The sequence below is a fragment of the Grammomys surdaster genome, unplaced genomic scaffold (genome assembly GCF_004785775.1).
Source record: "Grammomys surdaster isolate TR1022 unplaced genomic scaffold, NIH_TR_1.0 126178, whole genome shotgun sequence".
Lineage (NCBI taxonomy): Eukaryota > Metazoa > Chordata > Mammalia > Rodentia > Muridae > Grammomys > Grammomys surdaster.
The window spans coordinates 928,654-954,059 of record NW_021620984.1 but is presented as its reverse complement, the minus strand read 5'-3'; the positions used below and the strand labels follow the sequence as shown (position 1 = coordinate 954,059).

The 25,406-nt window shown below is 37.2% G+C and overlaps 1 protein-coding gene across 1 annotated transcript in view; it reads left to right on the top strand.

The window, feature by feature from the left end:
• Positions 1-456: 456 nt before the first annotated feature.
• Vegfc (vascular endothelial growth factor C) overlaps positions 457-25,406 on the top strand; it is a 96,869-nt gene continuing 71,919 nt past the window's right edge. The window contains exon 1 of the mRNA XM_028757710.1: positions 457-848. Within this exon, the coding sequence (XP_028613543.1) occupies positions 699-848 (150 nt within the window). The 5' untranslated portion in view covers positions 457-698. The remainder of the gene's footprint in view (positions 849-25,406) is intronic.

Below are 25,406 nucleotides of genomic sequence, written 5' to 3'. Positions count from 1 at the left end.
AAGAGAGGGGAGGGCAGACTGGGCTCGGCACGCTCCCTCCCTCTCGCCGCTTTCTCTCACATAAGCGCAGGCAGAGGGCGCATCAGTCATGCCCTGCCCCTGCGCCCGCCGCCGCCGCCACCGCCACCGCTCGGCCCCGCGCGCGCAGGAGGCTCGAGCGCCCGGGAGCTCGCGGGCCTCGCCGCCGCCGGGCGCCCCGCCGCCCTCCTCCCGCCCCCCGGCTCCGCCGCCACCACCGCCTTCTCCCGCGGCTCCCGCGGCCCGGCTCCTTTCACTTCGGACGAGGGGAGGGAGGAGGGGGACGAGGCGACCCGAGGGCTCCTCGGGACTAGTGGAACATCGCGGGGTGACTTGGGCTTAACCACCCCACCCCCTCTTCTTTGCAAAACGCCCAAAACAAAACCGCGGTCGGCGGAGCCGGCCCCCGGGCGCCCTCGCTTCACCTCGCCGGCCGCCACCGAGGGCAGTTCGGATGTCCGGTTTCCTGTGAGGCTCGTACCTGACACCCGGAGCCTCTCCCCGGCGCGGGCTGCCATAACCGAGGGCAAAAGTTGGGAGCCGCCGACTCCCGGGAGACGCTTGCCCAGGGGGGGTCCCCGGGAGAAAATCACGGGACTGGGACGAGGAGCGGACCTCAGCCTCGAGCCCCAGCCTGCGCCTGCCAGCGGACCGGCCTCCCCGCTCCCGGTCCATCCACCATGCACTTGCTGTGCTTCTTGTCTCTGGCGTGTTCCCTGCTCGCCGCTGCGCTGATCCCGGGACCGCGCGAGGCGCCCGCCACCGTCGCCGCCTTCGAGTCGGGACTGGGCTTCTCCTCGGAAGCGGAGCCCGACGTGGGCGAGGTCAAGGTAGGTGCACGGGACCCCGTCGGGGTTGGGCTGAGGATCCGAGGCTCCCAAGCCCTGGACTGTGTTTGGGCTTGGCTTTACCGGGTGTACAGAGAACCTGCCGAGGAGAGTGTGTGCATAATTATTTATTTAACCTTTGGATCCAAAGTTAGAGATTGGTGCATGCTTTCTTGGAGCAAAGTTTCTTTCTCTCTCTCTCTTTTTTTCCCCCAGTGGAAAGTTGTTACTAGAAAGGAAAGCAACTTAGAGGAGGGAAGGGCCCAAAGAGATGTCCAGGCTCACAGATTCATTCTCCTTCACAGTGGTCTCTTGCCAACAGGGGAGCTTGCACCCTGCCCCGGTGGCATGGCTCCAGAGAGGATTTCATTGCTGTAGGAAACGCTCTTTTCTTTTCCTGGCTGGTTTTGGACTCCAAAGAGCTTCTAGGGTGTGTGACTAGACAACGGAGGTTTATGCTCCTGGGGTGTTTATAGCAGGAGCCCCGGGCCCTGTGAGTTAGTTTGAGAAAAGTGTAAGTAAATTTGGAAACGGGGATTAAAGGTTTTGGATTTCAGAATTAACTTGAACTTGGTCAAATCTAAGATGTAGCAGAGATTGGAATCTTTTAAGTCATAGTCAAGAGAGACTTATTCTCCAACTTTATCAACTTTGTTCCTAAACCTTGACTATAAGATACTAAAACTCAAAACATCAATGTGTTTGTTATGTTTTTAAGCAAACTAGCGTCTTTCCTAAACACGTTAAGGGGCTTTTGGAGACATTGCTATTCTCAGACTCATTTATCTTATTCTGGTGTACTTCTCACTTGAACCTTCCAAAGAATATGTTTATAACATCTTAAAGTTTATATTTGCTGTAATAGTTGAGATCTTGAACTCCTGAAAAAGTTTTGTGTTTAAGGCACTGTGCAGTACCCCCTGACTAGAAGCAGACTGAAGTGGTTTACTGTAGCTGACTGCAAGTGGAAACAAAAATAAGAATGTAAAAAGGGGGTGTGTGTTATTCTCAACTTTCAGTTGACTTTAGTGATGAACACACACAGAATGTGCAGAGATCAAATCACCTTCCCTGCAAGGTTTGTCTGAGATAAATTTTAATATGGACAAGACTAGGTTATAAAATATCAAATTTTCGCTGTGTCTACATTTGATAAAAATACAAATACTGGAATTTGCAGTCATTCAGCACACACTTATTACTGTACATACAATGCTGAGACTATCGTCGTCTTAAGTGCCACAGAAGTAAAGCACGGGACCAATCGTACTTCCTGTAATTTGAGCCCTTGAATTTTGCCAGACCTATTCGCTTTCTGCCTTTGCAAATTCAAACTGATGTACTTGTGACTTAGTCAGACAACATCACCATCGCCTATGATAACTGGGCTTTGATTTACAGTAGGAAAGTGTGACGCATTGAGTAAAATGAGAAACATTTCCCGATAAGCCAATAGTTTATAGAAAGAGTCTGTCACTTCTGGGTCAGTCTCGAATGACTGTACCAGCGCATGGATGCCTGTATTTGTGTTAGAGAGCTCAGCTGTGTGTTCCAGGAGGGAGAAAGGTGTAGGATAAAAACAGGTTCCTTCATTTTTAATCATCAAGGCTCTTCTCATTGGTATGTCATTAAACATTTCATTTTCTCTGAAAAAGAATTGCTTGCAAAAATTACTTTTTGTATTTAACCATCTTGTAAATATTGTATGTTGAATAAGAATCGATATTTGGTATGTTATATGACTTTTTTTTAATCTGTCGGAGAAAACATTACTTTGTATGTGTGAATTTCAGGAGTAGTATACTTTTGTTTACTGAAACTTCCCTACTAGGTTAAGTAGGACTTTGGTAGCTTGTTTTACTGATGCCTTGAGGGGAACTATGTCTTTGCTGTGAAACATGCACCCAGTGACCCAAACACTGGTGTGAAGACTCCATGTCTCTCCCTAGTGGCCTTTCAAGGCAACTCAATTAGCAAGTATTGGAGAACTGGAGGGGAAACAGTTGTTAGTTTCCCCGGGGACAACTTAAACTCCAAAAAAGTATTTCACAAAATATATACAGGATATAAATTATACATAGAATTAACTCATACAATTTTTTTAATTAATAAAAACCCATGTGGCAATTTAAAATTCACAATATAGGAAAGCCAATAAGCTATAAAGCAATGCTCAGCACCCAGTCTTCTTTGTGGTACCCACGGTCATGCAGATAATTGGAAGTGAATTTAGTAGATCCTCTTTCTATTTTTTTCATTGTTATATGATTTAAGGAAGAGTCCTAAAATATTTTCTGAAGGATGTTGATGCAAACAGGTTAGGGTCAGAAAACTACAGCAACTGTATGTCTTGGGCATTAAAAGAAACATTCAAAACTTGCTATCAAACTAATGAAAACTGCTGATCTCAGAAAAAGCACCTGCTTGCTATATTTAGTAATTTTCAGTCTCAATTTGGATAGAGTATACTCTGCTTATTCAGAGTTGAAGAACTTAATTTTACAAAAGTCATTGGCTTGTGACAAAAGTAAATCAGAAGAAAGACACACCTCATACGGATGGTAGTTATCAAACATTTTTGCCTTTTATTGAAAATAGTTTTTTTTCCTCACATAATACACCCTGATTCTAGTCCCCCCACCTCTATTCCTAAATATATGTGTGTTTTACTTTGTTATTTTTTTGGTGTGAACTAAATCAATGACAGTGTTCTTTAAAGTACCATATGTGTGCCAACACCAGAATACCCTAGAGGACTTTGTTTACTCTTTTACCCTGATATCAAATAAATTTGGGCTTTGGTTAGAAAGATACACTTGAACTAATTTCTAGAGTCATTTCTCTTCACAGTAAAAGAGCTGTATGGTGGATATGAACAATTAAGTTCATTAGTTTTTAACATAGTCTCCATGTTATTGATCAGATTGTGAACTAACATGTCATGCAGAGGTCATCTTGAAAGAGATGTCATTTTTCTGTTTTTATTTTTAAATGAGTTTACCATTAAAGTGAAATAGTCAAGATAAATTGTTATCTATTATTATGAAATTGGCATTAAATCATTTCGTATGTTTTGAAATTTTCGAGAGACTCCTCAGTGTGGTTATTTGACCTTGGAGTTTTGATTTGAGAGAGGAGCATGAGTTGTAATCGGAAGTGTATTTTAAAATAGACAGGTTCATCCAAACCATAACTATACGTGCTCTATAAGAATCAAAACCAGAACTCTGCGTGCTCTATAGGATAGAGTGAGGACGTGAGAAGGTAAATGGAACAGTTTGGAGCTGGAAGTGGAGTTATACAGACAATAGTGAGTTCTCCTAAGTTCTGAGATGGTTAGATAGTTAGAACTTTGAGGATTGCCTCACCAGCTAGCTTCCAGGGTTTCAAGTGAACTCTGAGTCATGGGAGAAGGATTATTTATGATCTAAACAAAAAAAAATAGGCAGACTATTGAAATTAATTGTAAGAGTGGATAGAAGTCATAAAGACTTTGACTTGGAGGTAATCTAATTAAAGAATCAAAAGAATTATATCGATGGAGTGTCATGCATAGCCCCAGCAGGACAGACAGAGGGAAATGATAGGAGCTGTCCCAGAGGATAGACCCATCAGTCTGGTGATTGGTTACTATGAAAGTCCGATTAGGAGAGATTAACCCTGACCTTGATGTTTTAGTCATAGGACAATATTCTCTAAAGTTGTAGAATCAGGCTATTTCATAGAGGAAGATGGGTACTAGTGTTATTCCATAGACCACTTAAGATACTAGTAGGAATAAGACATTATTTGGAAAAGCAAAATAAACCTTCTTCAAAGTAAGCCCGTATAACAGCAGTTCTCATCATTTCTAATACTGTGATCCTTTAATACTTTTCCTCATATTATGGTGACCCCCAGCCATAAAATTATTTCATTGCTACTTCATAACTACAATATTACCATGGTTCTGAATCATGATATAAATATCTGAGATACAATCCTCAACGCAGTGGTGACCCACAGGTTGAGAACCTCTGCCTTAAAGGGACATAATTCTCTAGGATCAGTAGGATTTAAGGCATGCAATAAACTTCTGACAATTGTTACTATAATTTCTATGAGAGATTAAGAACACAGTATATTGTTCAGTATTCAACACACAAAAAATGTCATTTTTATTCAAGTCAAATAGACTGTATATGTAGAGTAACATCATTGTATATACGTGTGCCATCATTTAGTTGGAGTCTTGTCTGTATTTCTGTGTTCTCCTATCTATACTTCTTGGCAGGACGTAGCCCCCATCCTTCTACAACACCAGAATTCCAAGATTAGAAATAAGAATAAATAATCTCTCATTACTGCATCCCATATCCCACATCAATTTCTGCTAGCAGTTTACTCTTTGACTTCCTAGCAATACACTTGTTAGGAGTTCCCTTGCCTATGGAAAGGACTGGGTCCTTGTTCCATTTTATGAATTAGCTCATAATTAAGGACAGACGTACAGTTATAAAGCTTGAGTCTCCTCAGAGTATATTATTGTCTTTTTTTTCTCATTCTTCTCTTAGGTTTTTGCCATTAATTTGTATGGTGTTCTGTTTACTGTTCTAAAGGTGGTAAGACCTGGAAGAATGGAGCCAATAAATGAGGCCAACTAAAGTCTCATGAAATGGCCAACTTTACTCAGAGCATCAGACACTGTACACTCTGAGGGTTAAGAGGGTCACATGAGTAAAGTGTACAGTCACATGGACAAGATGAATATGGCAGGCAAGCTGCACATGAGAAAACCACATTTTATCATAAAGGCACATAAACAAATAACATATCCAGTTTTAATGAATACTCTGAAGTAAATTAATTCCTAAACAATACACCTGTGGGGGGGGCAGAAAGACCCATTCCAAGAACAATTTCATATTTTTTAAGAAACTGAGGTCACAAGACTCTTATTACAAGATAAGAAAGCCTGTGAGTTTTCTTACAAGCACTCAGAAATCTCACAAGACTCCATTCTCGGTCAGTGTTCTGACAATGTTAGATACGTACACGCCAAGCTGGATTTGTACACATAAAGGTGAAATTCACCCTTCTTTGGCTTTCACATCCTTGTATTTCTTCTCAACTGTGATTTGCTGATTGATAACCAATTTTCATGTCACCCCATCAAGATTGTTTTAGGACACAGTTAATTTAGGACTGCAGTGGCCCATAGTTTTTGTTCCTATCCTACATGGATCTGAGAAGACTTAGGATGGTAGATATGGGGAATTTAGTTCTTGAAATGGAGATACAGTCACGTTGCTGGATGCTTGGCTCAGCTACGACTGAGGTGTTGAGCACTTGGTGCCTAGCATCTTAGGGATTGGAACTTCTTGCCCTGCCAGCTCAGATATTGCCTAAGTTGTTCCACATTTATATCATCCTCCAAATATCAACTACTCCTTACAAACAGAGTAAACGAGTGACTACCAATGGCCTTCAGCACCCGGAGAACATTTGTATATCCTTTAACATTGCTCTGCTCTCATCTGGTATCATTGTGTTTTAAATGCATCTCAGTAGATGACTGACATGCTATATGAACAAAGATAATCATAAGACATAGATTATATAGCCAGGAATAATAGCAGTACTCTAATGTTGTGGAATGGAGTAGTGGTCCTTTTGTGTATGTGGGAGCTCCTGTGTGTTTTGAGCATATTAAAGGACTTAGGACCCTTGGTGTCCTCCATACCCTCTGGCTCCTATACCCTTTCTACCTCCTCTTCCACACGGTTCTGTGAACCGTGAAGGGAGGAATTTGATGGAAACATCCCATTTACGGATGAGTGTTCCAAGATCTCTCACTCTCTGCATAACATCTGGCTGTGGGTCTTTGTATTTGGTCCCAAGCGTTGTAGGAGGAAGCTTCTCTGATGACTTGAGCAAAGCACTGGCCATATTTGTCTTTCTGGGTAGCTATGAAACTTTTTAAACACTTTTTAAATTTGTCTTTGAGGATATTATTCATATGTACAATGTATTTTGCTCATATTTTGATTTGTGCAGGTGTGTTTGCCTATGTTTGCCCATAACTGCAAAGGTAAGATGTACATCTTAGTGACTTCTTGATTCAATGTCTACTTTTTTTTGAAACAATATTTCTTAGTTAATTTGGAGTTTATCTGTTTGGTTAGGGTATTTGTCTGAGAGTCCAGAGCCACTTCCCTGGGTTTGCAAGTGGACTCTGCTGTGCCTGGTTTATTATGTGCATACCCTGGTTCAAAATCAGATCCTTATACCTGGGTGACAGCCACTTTATTGACAGCCAGCTCTCCATCTCAAGAATAATCATTTTTTGTTGTTTTGATTTTCCTTTTTATAAAAAAGGGAACCTTTGTAACACCTTCTGCATTTATGAAAGACGCATGCTCTTATCTCTTTTCAGAATCTATAATTCTGCTCATTGCAGCAGCATACAAAATCCCAAAGAAGAACATGTTACAGCTCAGGGGCAAATAGTTACACTTATTTATGAATGAACACAAACTTTACTCTGACCTTTACCATTTGCTGCACTTTGATTAAAAATAGATCACAGATGGCCAATGTTTGTCTGTCTGCCTTCTTGTCTGTCTGTCTGTCTATCTGAGTCAGGGTTTATGTAGCCTAGGATGTTCTGGAACTCTATCCATTCTGTGATGACCATGACCTCTCATTTACTTCTTGAATGATTGGATTAGAGGCCTGTGCAACAATGACTGGTGTATAAATGTCCCGATTTATAGATATATTGAAAGAACAAGTGCTTAGCCCGGCTTCTTTCAAGCATTTCTAATATTTTTTTTTAAATTTAATGTGGGTTTTGTGGAAAAAAATGCCAACAACATATGGCTTTACATGTCTAATGAACCTTCCTAAATAAGAGGGTCCAGAAAGAACAAATGTTTGTTGGCAAGAACCACATCCCTTCTCCAACATCTGGTCGTGTGTTCGGTCATCTTTCAAAGACTGCATCACTACTGGAGGATACGCATTCTTGTTATTAGTTGAGCTGACCTTTTGCTGTACAGGTTCAACTTTATGCAAAGTAGGAGTTAAGGTATCATTGATTTTTCAAGTTAGAAAAAAGTTGAATACTGCAAAGAACTTTGAATAACAAGGAATGCTAATGGGTTCAGTTTGTATTGAAATTCTTTTTTTTTCTTTTTTATATTTATTTATTTTTTATTGGATATTTTATTTACATTTCAGATGTTATCCCCTATCCCATCCCCCCTCTTCCTGCTTCTATGAGGTTGTGCCCCCACCTACACCTCCACTCCCATCTCCTCACTCTCTAATTCCCCCACACTCAGTGTCCAGCCTTCATGGGACCAAGAATCTCCTCTCCCACCTATGCCTAACAAGGCCATCCTCCCCTACATATACAGCTGGAGTCATGGGTCCCTCCCTAAGTGCTCCCAGGCTAGTGGTTTAGACCCTGGGAGCTCTGGTTGGTTGATATTGTTGCTCTCCTCATGGAGCCACAAACCCTTTCAGCTCCTTCAGTCTTCTCTCTAAATCCTCCATTGGGAACCCCCTGATCAGTTCAATGGTTAGCTGTGAGCAACTGCCTCTTAATATGTCAAGTTCTAACAGATCTCTAAGGACACAGCTCTATCAGGCTCCTGTCAGCATGCACTTCCTGACATCCACATCAGTGTCTACCTTTGGTGACTGCACATGGGATGGATACTCAGGTGGAGTGGTCTTCAGACGGCCCCTCCTTCAGTTTCTGTCCCTCACTTTGTCTCCATATTTGCTCCCTTGAGTGTTTTGTTGCTCCTTCTAAGAAGGACCGAAGCACCCCCACTTGGTCTTCCTTCTTCATGAGCTTCATGTGGCCTGTGAGTTGAATCTTGAGTATTTCAAGCTTCTGGGCTAATATCCAATAATCAGTGACAACAAACACTTCAGGTCTGTAGTTCTTTTTCTGCAATGGAAATGTTCAGTTCATATCCTTCACGTAGTCATGAAAATAATGATTGTTGAATTACCTTGTTTTATTAGGCATTTGTGGCAAAATGTGTCTTAAAATACTTTTTTTTTCCTGATGAATTCTCATGTTTCTTGTGTGGATACCACCCTGGTAGCTTTCAGAGGTAGGGTTTATGTCATCTAAAGGTTTTTGGTAGACTTTATTTTGGTATTTATTTTACCTTAAATTTTAATTTCCAAATGTCCTTTTTCCTTTCACCTAAAGTTTATGGTTTTACATGGTTAAAGCTCCATCTAAGTCTGTTTTTTCCTCTGCCTGCAGAAGCCCTGTACCTTGCTTTCAACTTGGAAAAACAGAGCCTAGAAGTCATCGCCCTTGTTTGCAATCTCATAAGAGCCAAAAGCAGAACTGCCTGGATAGAGATTTATGAAACAGAGAGAGGTGTGGGCTCCTTAATACTTCTGGAATCCTTATTGTAGCTACCCATACTCACACCCTACCAGTGACTCACACTCCCTGTAGGACAGCACAAGTTGGCTTCTTTACAAATAAAGAAAACAACAACATGCCTTAGTATATTATTGAACTTAAAGAGTCTATAGTTGAGTGACTGATAGATGGATGGATTAGCACTATTACTGACGTAAGCTTAGCTTTCAATGATGTAATGGTTTGACTTCATGATTAGGGGAGAAAATCAAAGCAAAGTTTATGTCATGGACATATGAAGTACCTCTGATTATCTAGAGCATTAAAAACAAACTTATTGCATATCATGTATGATAAATTACCCTAAAAGTTTATGAATGTAGAGTGTTAATTATTTAGACTAAAGCCACACGTGTAGTGCTTAGAATATGCCTTCATCTGTGCAAAGTGCCTGGTATTTGTCTATCCTTGGAAGTAAAGTGACAGCCCTGGACACAGAACACAAAACCAAGAAACCAGGATGATATAGTATGCCTTACCTAAAGTGATTCTGACTGGGATCTTTTGGATAAACATATACTGGTCCACATAGAAATAGTACTATACCATATAATTTCAAATGAACTCAGCTTAAAAGAATAGAAATTAAATCTGTTTAGTAGAGAAATCTGTACACTCAGGAGGCAAGGTAGAAAGATGGAAATCTCATGACAGGGTGAGATATATTGTGTGCCCCTGTTTTAAGGACAGAACAAATCTAAAAATATTCTTTAATAAAACATGCTAATTAAAATATCCTAATATTTTACTTCAATATGTAGACATCTAAAATCCCAACAAAATTATTACATATGCTGATAATGTTGCAAATATAAAATTAAATCAGTGCATATTGACTAAAATTTTAAAGTACATTTTCCTCAAAGAAAGTAGAAGACTCAATGAAACTTAAATGCAAAATTTAAACTTCTGTGGATTTTCTTAGAAAAGTGAGTTTTATTTGCTCCTTTGGAACCATCTTCCTGAATGCCAACAGCACAGAGTGTACCTTCCCATTGAATTGCATGATTTCTCTGTGTCCACTGTGTGGTGCTGGGCATTGAGGCATGTGAGTGGTCAGGAAAAAAGCAATTAAAATTAAAAGACATCAGTTGGTTATCTAATGATAACATAGATAGATAGATAGATAGATAGATAGATAGATAGATAGATGGATAGATATCTTGGATTTGTGTTTTGTGGGCTGGGCTGTCACTTCACTTCCAAGGACAGACAAAAAAACCAGGCACTCAGCAGAGATGAAAACATGTTCTAAGCAGTATATCTATGGCTTTAGTATAAACAATTAACACTCTACAGTCATAATCTTTTAGGATAATTTATCATACATAATATGCAATAAGTTTGTTTTTTATGCTCTAGATAAACAGAGCTATTTCAAATATATATTATATTTTACAAAATAAATATATATATGTACCATTATACAAAATAAGCAGATTGTATTATATCTTCAAGAATGCAAATGAATACATACACACACACACATATATATATGTATGTAACAACAATCAAGAGTAAAGAGACCATACAAAATAAGAGGAATGTACATGTCTAAGCTCTAGGTATGGTCTTGAACCTAGTCATTATACTAGGATCCCTGATACAGATATTCATTAGAGTATTTTACGGCTTTTAAATTAGATATCAATCATGCTTCTAAACAGAACACCTAGCTACTCATCATATAAATGAATGCACACGTAGACAATATATTATACATATATGTGTGTCTATAGTGAGCTGTTATCATCTTGTTAAAAAATAATTCAGAATTTTAATTTCAAGATTAAAATTTCACCTAAGCACACAAATAAACCTTTATGTGGAAATTTCACAACATTCTGACTTAGATTTTTTACATAAAATAATTTTTCCATAGTGATTTGCTTTGCTTACACACTAATTTTTCTTTTCTAAAATGCTGCTGTGCTATTTTATTTTATTTTATTTTATTTTATTTTATTTTATTTTATTTTATTGTACTTTTGGGGCCAAGTCAGGATTAAAATAGGATTCCTTATCTAATATTCTTTTACATGATGGGAAAGTTTTCAAGACCCCGATCATATCCTGTAGTCTAGCTTGCTAAAATATTGGAAGAGGTTGAGAACAGTATGAAGTAAAACAGAGCAAGAGTGTGTACGTACATGAACCATGCAGAGGAAAGTAGCACATCTCTCCCACGGGAACTGAGTAGCCATCCAGGAAGCTACTTATCTGCTTTCTCAAACAAGTAGTGTGGACTGTTTACAACCTTTTTCAAAATGACAAACATAATTGTGTTGGTAGCAGCCCTATCTGTAACCTTTCACCAAGGAAATGACTCCTTTTCTCTTTTCTCTGTTTACACTTTAGTCAAGTCTATCCCTATTTCTATGTCCCCTGACTCAGAGTAGATAGAGATTGGCAATTTAAAGCAGACTGGATCTTAAGTAAAGTGTCCTGATTTTCTTTTAACGTGAGTGGCCACACAGCTGCCTTGTGTCCCATAATTGAATTCCTATAATCTGTAAAACGCCTTTGCTATTTCCGCTCACTCAAAACGTTTCTTGGAAGTAGCCAGTTAATATCAAATACCAGATGTGGGTCTGTTTGAAACCACCATGGTTTACTTTACTACAGTATTATTGCCTAAATGGAATATTTTTCATTCTTTTTCTCTATTTGTGTCTGTTGTGGGTATTTAGTTACTTTATTCTTTTTAAAGTCCTCTTCCAAGTTTAGCCTTTGAAAAATGAACACTTACTTAGATTCATGTTTGCGTATGGACCGTCACATTAATGACATCCCAGGAAAACAAACTAATCCTTCTGTCTTGGAGCCAAACTTTAGTTTGGAGAGGACAGTGATTCATTGTTTGTTCCCTTTGAGTCTCCTGACTTTCTTTTATTTTTTGGTGTTTATCCACATGCCAAACTAGAAATTTAGGCCAAAATTATTCATGAGTCATGACTATCACACTTAACACAGGGTATCTGAAGCCGCTTTAGATATACACATTAAGCCAATAATGAAGTCATAGATTAATGTAAGACTTTCCCTTCTTAAAACAGCTAGGAATGATACTTGATGTGTTGGAGATGAATTACAATTTAGAAAATACACGTTGTGGTGTATCTACTTGAGTATAGTATCATTCTGTTACTGATACAAGGTCTAACACGACAATGAGCTAGAGACAAGAAAGAGAGTGACCGCTTAGTTGCAAGCTTATCTGACTCTGTAATTTCTTTTGCAATTGTCTTAGGTACTTTTCTCTTGCTAGGGTAAACTCCAAGACCAAGATGACTTTTAAAAGAAAACACTTAACTTGACTTAAAGTTTCAGAAGATTAAAATCCATGATGATGGAGTAAAGGTACAACTGAGAGCTCACATCTTGTTCCACAACCACTAGGCAGAGATAGGCAATGGAAATAGCAAGAGGCTTTTGAACCTCCAAAAGCCACGTCTCATAATTCTTTCCAAAGAGTTTGACCATGGAGGGATCAAATATTCAACTATCTGAGCCTATGGTGACCATTCTCCAAGTACCAGGACAGTCATAACGGTTGAGTGATGTTTCTATGACTGACACAATTTACCCTGAAATGACTTTGTTTTGTTCTATCTGCCACCTCTTCCTTATTTCCTTCCATTATTTCTTCCTATATGGTTATGGTTTGCTTGCCAGCCTGAAGTGGATACCATTGGGAAGTGGTGAAAACTTTTGAAGTAGGAGTCTAATGAAAATGAATGAAGCTCGGTTGCTAAGGCCATTCCTTTGTAGATGAATGCCCCTGCTCCTGTCCTTGGCTTCCAGTTCTCCATGAACTTAGTGATCTCTACTACACAGCACTACTTTCTGTTTTGTCACAGGCCAAATTTACAGAGCCAGGTGCTCTCATGTACTGAAACCTGAAAACCATAAGTCCAAATAAATCTTTTTCTATGTAAAGTGAGTACGTTAAGTACTTGTCAAGTGACAGAAAGCTGGTTCACACTGGGGCATGCTTCAAAGGCTTTTCAATCTTCCTTTAGATGACAATATCTGAAATTCAATTTTGGCTCTCCTGTGCCATTTTTCATATCACCGTAGGTACTAATGACAGGGCTTTCATGACATCACTGAGAACTCTGTGTACTGTGACGAGTCTGCCTCATGTTTCTCAGTTAGTAGCCACACTCCTTGTTGGGTTGGATAGCTACCGCTCTATAAGAACATCTCAGACCAGTAAACATCTACATTAAGCAAATGAATATAATTTCAATTTCAATTCAAATTAAAATACCTTACCAACTAAAGCTTTTATGCACTCAAGTTGTATTTTTGATATTGAATTGAGCTATACAGTTATTGTATTTATTGTGCCTATTGTGCATAAAAAGTTGATTTTTGATTAGTGAATGGAATTGGTGAGTTTTAATAGACAGCTCATTAAAATGGGTAATTGCCAGTAGCCATTAATCTGAATTTTAATGAGTTCCACATAAAGCTATACATGATTAAAAATCTTTAATTCTTAATAAAAAGTCATCTAGATTTTTTAAGTGTGGATTTCAGTATTGTCTATGGATTTCACTCTGAATCAATGACCTCCCTGTGTCTAAAGCTGTGTGGTTTTACTTTAGGACACTGAAATACTATTTTCTGTAAAAGTTTAAGTTCAATCCTTACAGAAGTGTTTGTCTAAGCTTAAGCTACTATCATTTTAATTGATTTTTCTGCACTGCAAGGACTTTGTTACTCTCTGGGTCCTGTGTTTTTCTATTGACTGTACGTTGTCTTTTCTTATGTGCAGTAGGAAAAAAGTATGTCTTAACACCAGGCTCATTGCATGAAGGTCATATTGACTTCTCACTTAGAGCATATTGTTTGACTGTAAAGCAAAGGATCCTATTGGACAATGTGCCCTTTGATATTCAAATGTATAGTCACTGCTGTAAATCAAAATATCAGACACAAAGAAATCTTCTTTGCAGTACATCCCAATGTTTCTTTTAATGTTACATTTAATTCTAGTATATTATTTTGCAATTAAATATTTTAAGTAGGCTTCAAATTATTTTAAAATAACTGAAGACAGAGGTTCAGATACTGCAGGTGTACACAGACCACATTATATGAGTGGAGATTAGAGGTCAACATTGAAAGTCAGTTCTCATCTCCCAGTCTCTTGAGTCAGAGTTATTCTTGTGTCAACTGTGCAATATACTCTACATTAGCAGGCGCTTAAGCTTCAACTCAGTTCTCCTGCCTCTAACTTCCATCTCACCAAACATGAAATCTCTGGAATTATAGATGCAAGTCAGCAAGTCATCCCATCACTCCCAGTGATTTTGTTTGTTTGCTTTGGTTTTACTGTTTGGTTGTTTGGTTGGGTTTTTCTGTTGTTGTTGTTTGTTTGCTTGCTTTTTGATGTGGCTTCTAGGGATTGAACTTAGTCACGAGGTTCACAGTGTGGTGGTTTGAATGAGGATGACCCTCAAAGACTCACATGTTTGAATACTTAGACTTCCATTCAGTGAAGGATTTGAGAAGGATTAGGAGGTATGGCTTTATTGAAGGAGGTGTATTACTATTCTTTGAGGTTTCAAAAGCCCACACCATTTCTAGTGAGAGCTCCTTCCCTTCTCTGTCTCCTATGTGGACCAGAAGTAAGCTCTCAGCTTCTGCTCTGACACTATACTTGCCTACCTGGTGTTCCCTACAGTTACAGACTCACCCTCCGAAACTGTAAGCAAGGGCCCTGTAAACTGTCTACTGTAAGTTATCTTGGCCGTCATGGTGTCTCTTTACAGCAATAGAAATGTAACTAAAACATAGTTTAAATGCTTTTACCCACCAGCTATTTCATTGTCCCCAAATTGCTTTCCCTAATTACAGAATAGCTGTGTTCATCCCTGGCAGTAATTTTTTTATTACTTACACATCTGTCTGTCTATCTATGTAAATATATATGCCTTCATAAAATACATAGAAGTATATATTGAAAACATTTTTAAATTAATTTGAGCTTAAACTTAATTTTTTGGAAGATGAGTTTTTAAATTTATATTTCCATATCTAATTATGCATTTTCTTATTCTCTGGGCTCATAGTTGATACTTATCTTTGAGGGTGAATTTGGTTTTAATGCAATAGTAGCTGGCCTATGACTTGAAATCTTCATTACATATATAGTAACTACCAGCTCAGGACTTTGTTTGTATAAAGTAGACATAAATAGTGTAAAGAGTCATGCATTTTTAGCTCTGTGATGCATTGTAGGGAAAGCAGTCAATCTTTGATAATAGGATATGATTTGTTAAAATTTTGTCAGGCTGATTTGTTTAATTGTAACATTTAAAAACCAGCAAGTTTTAGAAAGGTCTGAAATAAAGAGAAGAGTTCTCAGGAAATTGGTTGGTTTAGTTCTTGTGCGTGCAGATCAGATGGTGTTTTGTGTAGATCAGATGGTGTTTTGGATCTGAACTGATGTTTTTGCAGCAGGGGCCTGAAATTGTTTTATATGTATGGGTTATTATTAGCTATTAAAGTTAACTTACATTCAATTATTTTGGCACTCAAAAGACGAAGAGAATGTATGATATGCCATATGAATAAGTCCTTAGATGATAAAAATACCCTCAACTCTTAACAAAGATAGATTACTAAGTCACCAATTTTGAATCAGCAATTCCCAATTCAACATTTGATGATGTTGTAGTGCTAAATTTGATTTTCTGGCTTGTTGTTGGAAAAATTAATTGATTTCTGGCATGCTGATGATGACTTGTCTTTCACATGATATTCTTTTCTAGGAGAGGGTCCCACTTCCTTATTTGTTCTTTCCATAAGTACTTCTTAAATTTATTTTTATTTAGTATGGTTGATTTGTATGTGTATTTTGCTTGTGTGTATAACATGTGTGTGCTTGCTTCCCACAAAGACCAAAAGAGGGCTCAGAATCCCTGGAACCTGGTTTTCAGACAGTTGGGAGCACTCATGTGAGCACTCTGGAATAGCAGCCAGTTCTCTAACTGATGAGCTAGCCCTAGAAATACACTTTTTCATTACTTTAGACAAATAGCAGGATAAATTGCAACACAGTTGTGTAATTGAAGCTTCCAAGCAATGCCACCTACAAGGACTCTGCATTTGTCACAGCTAGACCAAGCTCAGGTCAAATCACATTGTCTTTTGTCCTGCTTGTTATTTTCTCCTTTTATATTTGTTTTGATTAAAATATAATATGTGACTGTAATTATAGATGAAATAAGACCTATTTAAAAGTTATCAAGTTCTTAGTTTTTTTAGGCCTTTTCTAAAAAAATAAAATAATTCAATATCAGTTAAAGTAAACAATGGAAGGAGATACTTAAGTACATATTGTCTGTAAAGTAGATGCTGTCCATACGCCCAAGAATGACCTTGTAGTTCTGTCATTCACGTTATAACATTTGTCAGTGTACTTAGCAAGCAATGGTTTCTCATTCTATTTCAGTATTTAGGTATTAAATAAAATCTGGAAGAAACAATTTTTAAAGTTAAGTAATTCATGTGTTAAAGATATTTAGGAGTTAAAACTAGTCCTGTCTGGACATGTTAAATATTAACCACCAAGTTAGGAGATAATAGAATAATGCTAAGTATGCTATCCATAGCCGAAAGTATTGATAAAAACATACACTGTAATACATTTAAATATTAATTCTAGGTTGAAATATTACTCTTGTTATAGGTGAGTTGTTCATTCTGATATATACAAAGCACTGAAAGCAAATCAACCTAAAACTTGTGTTATAAATTTTCCAATTTTTACAAAATTCTTGGGCTATGACATCATCATAGATAACTGCTTTTGATCTCATGTCAGGCCTGGGGGCAGAGCAGAGGCAGGGAGTGTTGAATCTTCTCAGTACTTCCTGCTCCTTGTTACCTTTAATTACAGCTCTCTTATAAGATTTCTTTGTGGGAACCTTTAAAATATCTCAGAACATTCACAAGTTGTTCTTGTTTCTCATCACAGAGTTGATCGTGTGTCATGTCTTATGTCACAGTTCTATTGGCTCTGATTCAATTCCTCTGTGCAGTTCAGGTAAATACTTGGAATTTTTCATAGCTGAAACCCAGCTACATGAGGTCATGGAACCCAGCATGACTTGTAACTAGTACTGCTATAGGTTAGTTCTGGTTGATAAAATGTAGTAGAGGCTTATGGAGGAGCTTACATTTTTCTGCTAAGGAAACTGTATTTCTTCTTGTTTCCTTATTTTCTTACCTGTGAAGCAGAAGCTGTTCTACAATTTTGAATTGTAGTTCTGGATCCCAAAAGAAATTTTTTTTATGTTGATGTGGACTAAGACTTTCATAATTACTAACAGAAACCCCTAAAAAAGGAGTGCTTTTCTAATTTCACACTTTCGTAACTTACTGAGCCTTAAACATAGAATAATTTGTATCTTTGTAATTAAACTTCTATACTTCTCTGAAAGCTACTTTAAAATGTATTTCTTTCTTATGCAGGCTTTAAGGTAACTTATTCAATAGTAGCTTTCACATAAATAAAGGTTGTATGTATTGGTAAGGCCATACTCTTTGTCCATTCTAATTGTTAAAAGTGTTTGTAAAGAGAAGTTTCCTTTATGATGGAGAGGACTATACTAATCTGTGGGTATGAGGACAAGTGTTCAGATTGTTGTTAGGTATTTTTGTGGTTTAGTAAAGTTGTGGTGGTCGCTTCTCCTCCAATATCCATGCCTTCACTTTCACTGAGTAGTTACTAGGCTTCTATTACCAGGCTTGATTTCCCTCTTGTTGAATGAGTCTTAAGTCCAATTAGAGAGCTGATGGTTACTGCTAAATTGCACGTGTGTACATGCCTCTATTCCACCATTAGGATTAGGGTATCATGGTGGTCTTTGATATGATCACTCAGGAGTCTATAGGACTAGGTAGGACTATTGGTTGCCTCCCTCCTTTGGAAGAGGGCATGGTCAAGGAATCTTCTCTTTGAAACACATAGAGAACACTACAGAAAACGACAGCCAATAAAAATGCAGAGTTGTGGAGGACAGGTCCAGTGGATACATCTATAAAATATTCCCACACCTAAGGTACAAGGAACATTGTGGAAGAAGGGATAGAAAGATTTTCAGAGCAAAATGATCAGGGAATTTTCTCTGAGATGCTGTCTCTTAGTAATGCCAGAAACTATACCCATTAAGTATGGTGAGTATTACTGCCCCAAGATGTGCTGAACCAGGCTACACCAGTGGACATGCCATTGAAAAGTCCACAAGGCCTCAACCCTTCACAAAGAGCTAAAGGCAACTAAGGAATGCCAAGGGTGGAGAAATAATCTTCCTCAAGGGGGAAAATACCAGCTGATTAGCCAATATAGAATGGTCAACCCTGTAAACATACATAAGTAACATTATACTGATAAGCAGCTTGTACTTGGGAACATATATGTAGATACATATCTTGTGCAATAACAGTTAATGAAGAAAAGCCTATGAACTTTAAAGAGAGAAAGGATGGACATGTAGGAGGGTTAGGAGGGAAGAAAGGGATGGAGGAAATATTGCAGCTATGTTTTGATCTCAAAAATGTTCTTAAAGAAGTGTTTGTAGCCTGAAGACTAACCTCTACTAGCTCTGATTATCTGGAAAACCAGACAGTATTGATGGGGAATTTCTTGAAGATTTTAGAGAGAAAAATTCGATAAGTTTGCAAACTGACAACAAATGATTCTTGAGAAAATATTTTCCTAAGTTTCCTTCAGATAAATAAAATACCTGAACTATTCAAAACTTCTGGTTGATTTTAGGCCTTGGAAATGCTAGATTTATCATCACAGTCATCAATTGGGACATTAGGAAAGAATGTTCATTGAAATTTAAAACAGCTGGGTATACAATATATAGTTTATAAGCTTATCCCATCTGTCAACAAAAGCTTGCAGATGTCACGTGAACTGTTTTAACTGGGATTCGAAAGCTCAAAGGAATGTCTAGAGGTGATAAAAAACACAGTTGGGTGACATGCAGAGCTCTTTTCTTCTGCAAGGCTCTGTCCAGCACACTTCCAAATGTGTACAAACTGTTCTGCACTGATGAAGTGTTTCAGGCTAACAGTTTTAGAAAAAAAATCAAATAATAACTGAAACTTTATACATGTTAATATTTTTTCTAATAGTTTATTTATAGACTCAGTATATTTATTTCAACTAAACTTATTCCTTAGTCATAAACTTGGGTCGAGACTACAGGCCAGGCAACAGTACATCTAAAATGATTCAAGATTTGCATCTTAATAAGCTTTCTCCTTGCAACTTATTTATTTCCCTTTTGGGCAAAGGATTTGTTCATTTTTAACTCCAGGACATGTCTAAAATCACTTCTTCCAATCAGTTCTTGATTGTTTGACTTCCTCAGAGTCAGCGGCATTTGTGCAAAGTCTTTCCCATGTTAAAGCACTTTGACTTTACCAGTTATGCAAATCAATTGTCCTGTAGCTTGTCCTGATCTGAAGCAGGGGCAGTTGATTTTTAAGATAGTCTTACTTGGCAATCCACAGGATACAAATCAAGTCTGTCATAGGAAGCAATGTTAATTAAAACATGTTCTGATGCATCCCTTCAAGACAGAATCTAGATTAATAAATGAAATGTTTACTGAGCTAATATTGGGAAATCAATCCTTCCCCTATCCCAGAGACAGTATCTTTATCTGTAGGATTGGCTGTCCTGGAACTCACTCTGTAAAGCAGCCTGGCCTTGAACTCAGATTTGCCTGTCTCTGCCTCTCAAGTGCTAAGATGAAAGGTGTGTGCTACCCATGCTTACAGAAATCAAACATTTTAATTGCTAAGGTTGGTCATGTTTTTCTGATCCTTGATTATGTTGTTTAACACTTTAGTTTCATGTTCTTTGCTTTTATGTGTTGTGTACACTTTGTGTGCCATAGACATCTGGCAAACATCATAATGTGTGGACTGATTGTCCTAACTGTACAGAGTTGCAGAGTGGGTGACAGGGTGCTTTTCTCCTTTTTCACTTAGTCTACAGATATTAATAGCTTCATGACATACTACTTCTTATATTCCTTAAAAACTAATGCATTAAATTAAATTTTAAAAATTATCCTTGAGTTTCATGAATCAAAACATCAACTAGAACTTGAACTTTTATTTTGTATTCTGCTTCATTCTATTGAAATCATTGGTTGCGACATAAATTAAGTGATCCTAAAGTGTACACTTGTTTAAGAAGTACATTATATGTGTGGCATAAATCCACTCTATAATTTGTATTATTGATGGTTATGGTTTCTACGTTTTTCCCCTAAAAATCTGCTGAGGGCATGTAGGTTTCAAAAGTGTAGAATACTAACTTGCCACTTATTTTTATTTGAAATGAAGTTGTCCTTCTAAGAGTGTATTTGGATTTCTGAAAATTAGCATTGAAGTGAATATTTATTGAGCATAATGAATCAGCTTAAATCAAAGGAAGAATCAGTTTTGCTTCTCATTGATCAAGTGCTATCATTATTGTTTTCCTCTTTGCCTTTGTACATTTTAACAACTTGCTTTCAGTTTTCTTTTTTTGCTCTTCTTTCCCAAGGGTTCTATAGTCCTACTCTTTGATACTTGAAAGAACTTTTAGAAGTTAAGGCAAACCATAAAATAACTTTATTTGTGTCTCAAATGACTTTACCAAATATTTTGAGATTTAGTTATATGTAACAAAAAGTTGCATTTCAGTGGTTGAAAAATATCTAGCTATCAAATAACCTTCATGGGTGGCCAAGATGCTACAATGCAGACATCATCTGTCATATATGGTCAATGTTTTGAATTCAGTCTTTTTACACTTGTTCATTTTAGCATGAGTGTGGTTTTTTTTCTTCTGGGTTTCTGTGGTTGTGGTGACTCTTATGCCTTTATAACATTGTATCTGATTGGAAGGAAGAATGGAAGAATGGAGTTTCAGAATAGGGGGTAGCACTAAAATAGAAAGACGAAAACTTCTGAAAAATAGTTTTTGATCAAAACTATCTCTTTGCCATCTTTAGCTTGAAGACAGGCTGAGAAGCAAAACATATGTGGTTTCAAAGATATTCAAATTCTCCTTGTGAAGAAGAAATGGAGAGTAGAATCTTCTTAGGATACTGGTAGTATTTGTTAGTGTTTTCTCAATATTTTCCATTTTTGTGGCTTCCAAACTTAATGCATTCTTTTTAGAGTAACTTGCATGGTTAATGTTTTTGAAACACTGAGTTTTGAGTAAGATTAATGTAACTATCCATATCCTAAAGATTTAAGGTCTAACTGGCAGAAAGCATTTTTCCATGAAATAGTCATAGAGATTTGGATTTGAAATCACTTTTAATGTGTCACAAGTACATGTTCAGTAAAGAAATGAAAATCTTGGCAAGTCTACGGCTCTCCAAAAGTACTGAAATAATGTAGGTCTCAGTCAAGTATAATTAGATAAATATTTTAATATTTTTTGTAACAGAATGATATTCCGTCTTCTTTCACTTTCTTATTTTCTGTGTGTGAAGTTGAAATCAGAACAATTTTCTATATTAATTCTCCCTGAGGATTTTTTTTATATTGCTTAATGCATAGACTGAGGCCTAGCTTTCTTCAGAGTGAATGCTCATTTCTTATGTGTGTTCATATGAAAAGTGGTGACAGCTGATGTTAGCTCATGGACACACACTATGTGATTATGGCAAAAAAAGCCAAATAATCAAGGAGAATGTATGATTATATTTTTCACAATACTGTAACAGCCCAGGTACTTGTGTAATGCAGTCACTTCAGGGAGGAAAGTAATGAATAGTTTCTTTTCTCAAGAGGAGTCCAAAGTCATTGGTTTCAATGTGTAACTCTTCATGTGTCTTTAAGAATATGTATGTACCTCTTTCTTGAGCTCTATTATTTACTTACTAATATATAATAATATGAAAACTACACTAGAAGCTTGAAAATGTATTTAGTGTATTTGTGATGTTAATGGAATATTGCAACACATTTCTCTATTTCCTTGTTAGCCTACTTTATCCTATTGATTTTATTACTATAGTATTTAAAATAGATTTATTTTTATGTGTATGAATGTTTTGTACATGAGTATATATATATATATATATATATATATATATATATATATATATGTATGTATGTATACCACAAATGTCTGCCTGATATTCATGGAGATCAAAAGAAGAAATCAGATTCCCTGGATTTGGAGTTACAGCCAGTTGCTAGCCACCATGTGGGTGCTGAAAACTAAGCCTAGAGCCTCTGCAAGAAGAACAAGTGATCTTAACTATTAATCTATCCTCTCTCCAGCTCCTTATTTGAATTCTTAATAGTATTATATGAAACATATTTTCACTAAGTAGACCATGTATCAAATATAACTCAACTTAGACAGGGAAGAGCCCCTAAAAGAGAGCTGAAAACATCTATTCCTTTAAGAACATTTGACATTTGAACATTTGAACATTTGATTTCCATGCTAGGAATTGGCTTGTTTATTATTTGAATTTTCACTTGCAATTGAACTGTTTTTCACAGTATGACTGTTGATGAAAAAAGGAGATGTTGTATGATTCTCATGAGGGCTTGTGGGGTATAGTGAGCATGGCCATTCTAAACACACAGATACTCATCACATGCAGCATGAATCATGACATGCTTCATGGTTCACCAGTCACTATTTAGTTCCCCATCTTTATTAAACCCCAAACTAATCTTTTTAAATCACAGCACAATGCTTGTTGAATTCTAAAATAGTTCAGTCATTGGTTTTAGAGGTAAGGACCCAGAAGTAGAAAATTTCATGGTTGAAACATGTTATGGGCTACTTTTGTTTCCTGTCTGGGATGTCTACCTTGGGATTTTATTTGGCTCTGCTGTGTCAGGGCAATACCCTTTTAGTCACTGGAAATACCATGTCACATTGTAAAAGAGGCTTTATAACTAGTCAAGTAAACTTGTTAAGTATATTAAAAAATTATTCTGGTGACTAATATCTTAAACTGTTTCCATAATAACAGTTTTACTAATATTAGAGTTTATTGACTTTCATTCTAAATGACTTGCCAAATTTGAAACGAGTCTACAAGGAGGCAAATATAATTGCCAGTTACATCTTAAAATACATTTTTAATAAAAAATTTTTTAACATAAATTCCTACTTTTAAGCAGTAATACTTACAGAGGACATTCAGATGCTTCAGAGAGAGATGGACCTGGTTTTTGCTGCTATAATTCTATGTATCATGAGACCAATGGAATAAAAGTGATAGGATCCAGCCAAGAATTGAGAGACTGAATATTTAATCTAGTTTAATTTTTGTAATTGCTGTTTTACAATCCTATATAATTGTCTGATATTTTATAAATTGCCTGTAGACATATTTCTAATGACTAAGGATTTTGTCTCAAGTACTATAAGAGTATGCTTTATTGAATTCCTTTACTATGGGTTACCAGGTAAACAATATTTTTGCTGAGTTTAGGGACCTAGATTTGACTCCCAGATAATTCAAGTATATTATCTTTATCATTATATTTTGAATTATTAATAAAGAGCATAGGGTCCTTGAAATAACATGGACTTTGTAGGTAGTACTAGCTTTGAATTAAGCACCTTAGGAAGTATATGCTTTTCTTGACTGTAAACTGGAGAAACAATGCATCTGTTGTACACTAATCTAACTGGGGAGGAAGGACCTATTTTTAGTTCATGATTTATTAGGGGCAGTATCTGAAGGCTTGGTTCCATGTTTCTGGACCCTTGGTAAAGAAGAACATCCTGGCAGTGTGAACATGTGGCAGAAACTTACCCATGGCAAATAGGAAGAAGAGACATAAGGACAGAATGTCTAGGACCAAAATATCTCATGAATATGTTCTTCATGACCAGCTACCTTCATATAGGGCCTACCTCCTAAAGTTTGCAAAACCATCCTAAATAGTTCTACCATCTGGGGACCATGTGGAACATTTTACTCAAACACTTGTTACCACACTGCAAAGAAGTCCATTTAATGAAGTTTTTTATGTTTGTGGTCAGTTTTAATAAAGCATTGGTACATTCTCCAGTTCCTGCCAAAAGTGTTGTTACTAAGTAGGAGTTCCACTCCTGTCCTGGTGTCACAAGAGAGAATGAAGCTCATTTAAGCACTCATTAACTAATGTTATCTGTGCTTGTTAATTGCACACTGAAGTGACATAAATAAAATAACTCTTTCTAAGATACTAATACCCTTCATGTTGTGTAAGCTATTGAAAGGCACTCAGTTTTTGTCCTTCATATAAGGAAACTAGAAAGGAGAGATAAAAGGAACAAGACAAGTTTACTGTGCTCATAGATCTTTTCAACCCGTGGGTCACAACCCTTGGGTTGAATGGTCTTTACACACGGATCACATATCAGATATCCCACATATCAGATATTTACAGTGTGATTCATAATAATACAAAAATTACAGTTATGAAGTAGCAATGAAAATAATTTTATGGTTAGAGTCACCACAACATGGGGAACTGTATTACAGGGTCACAGCATTAGCAAGGTTAAGAACTGTTGGCCTAAGAGTTGGGGTAGGAGGGTATTCTGTCCATATAAAGTTACAAGGAATCTTGTACTGCTCAAGGTCCTGTAACAAAATGCCTTAGGAATGAGAGCTGTGTACAACAGAAATTTATTGTTCACTGTTCAAGATGGTGGAGAGTCCAAGATCAAGATAGCCATTCATCATATACCCCACCTTTAGTCTTATACAGAGAAGGATAGAGGGCAAACAATTTCTCTTAATCCTCTTTTATCATAATATCATTGTGTTGGCTTTTGTTTCATGCCATAATGACACAACCTCAAGTCATTAGGGAATATGGAACCTTGTTTTATTAATTGTCTTTAACAGACTGGCTGGTGTGCAAGCATCTGGGTTATTTTCTTGATCATTATGGGTGCGTTCATCTGACAGTGGTTGGTGCCATCCCTGTTCTGATGCTCGAGGGTGGTCTAAGATGGCAGGCTGAAGAAATCTTGAAGAACAATCCAGTAAGCAACACTCTTCCATAGACCACTGTGGACAGTACAACTTCTAGGCAGGTGGTCTAGGGTAATCTAA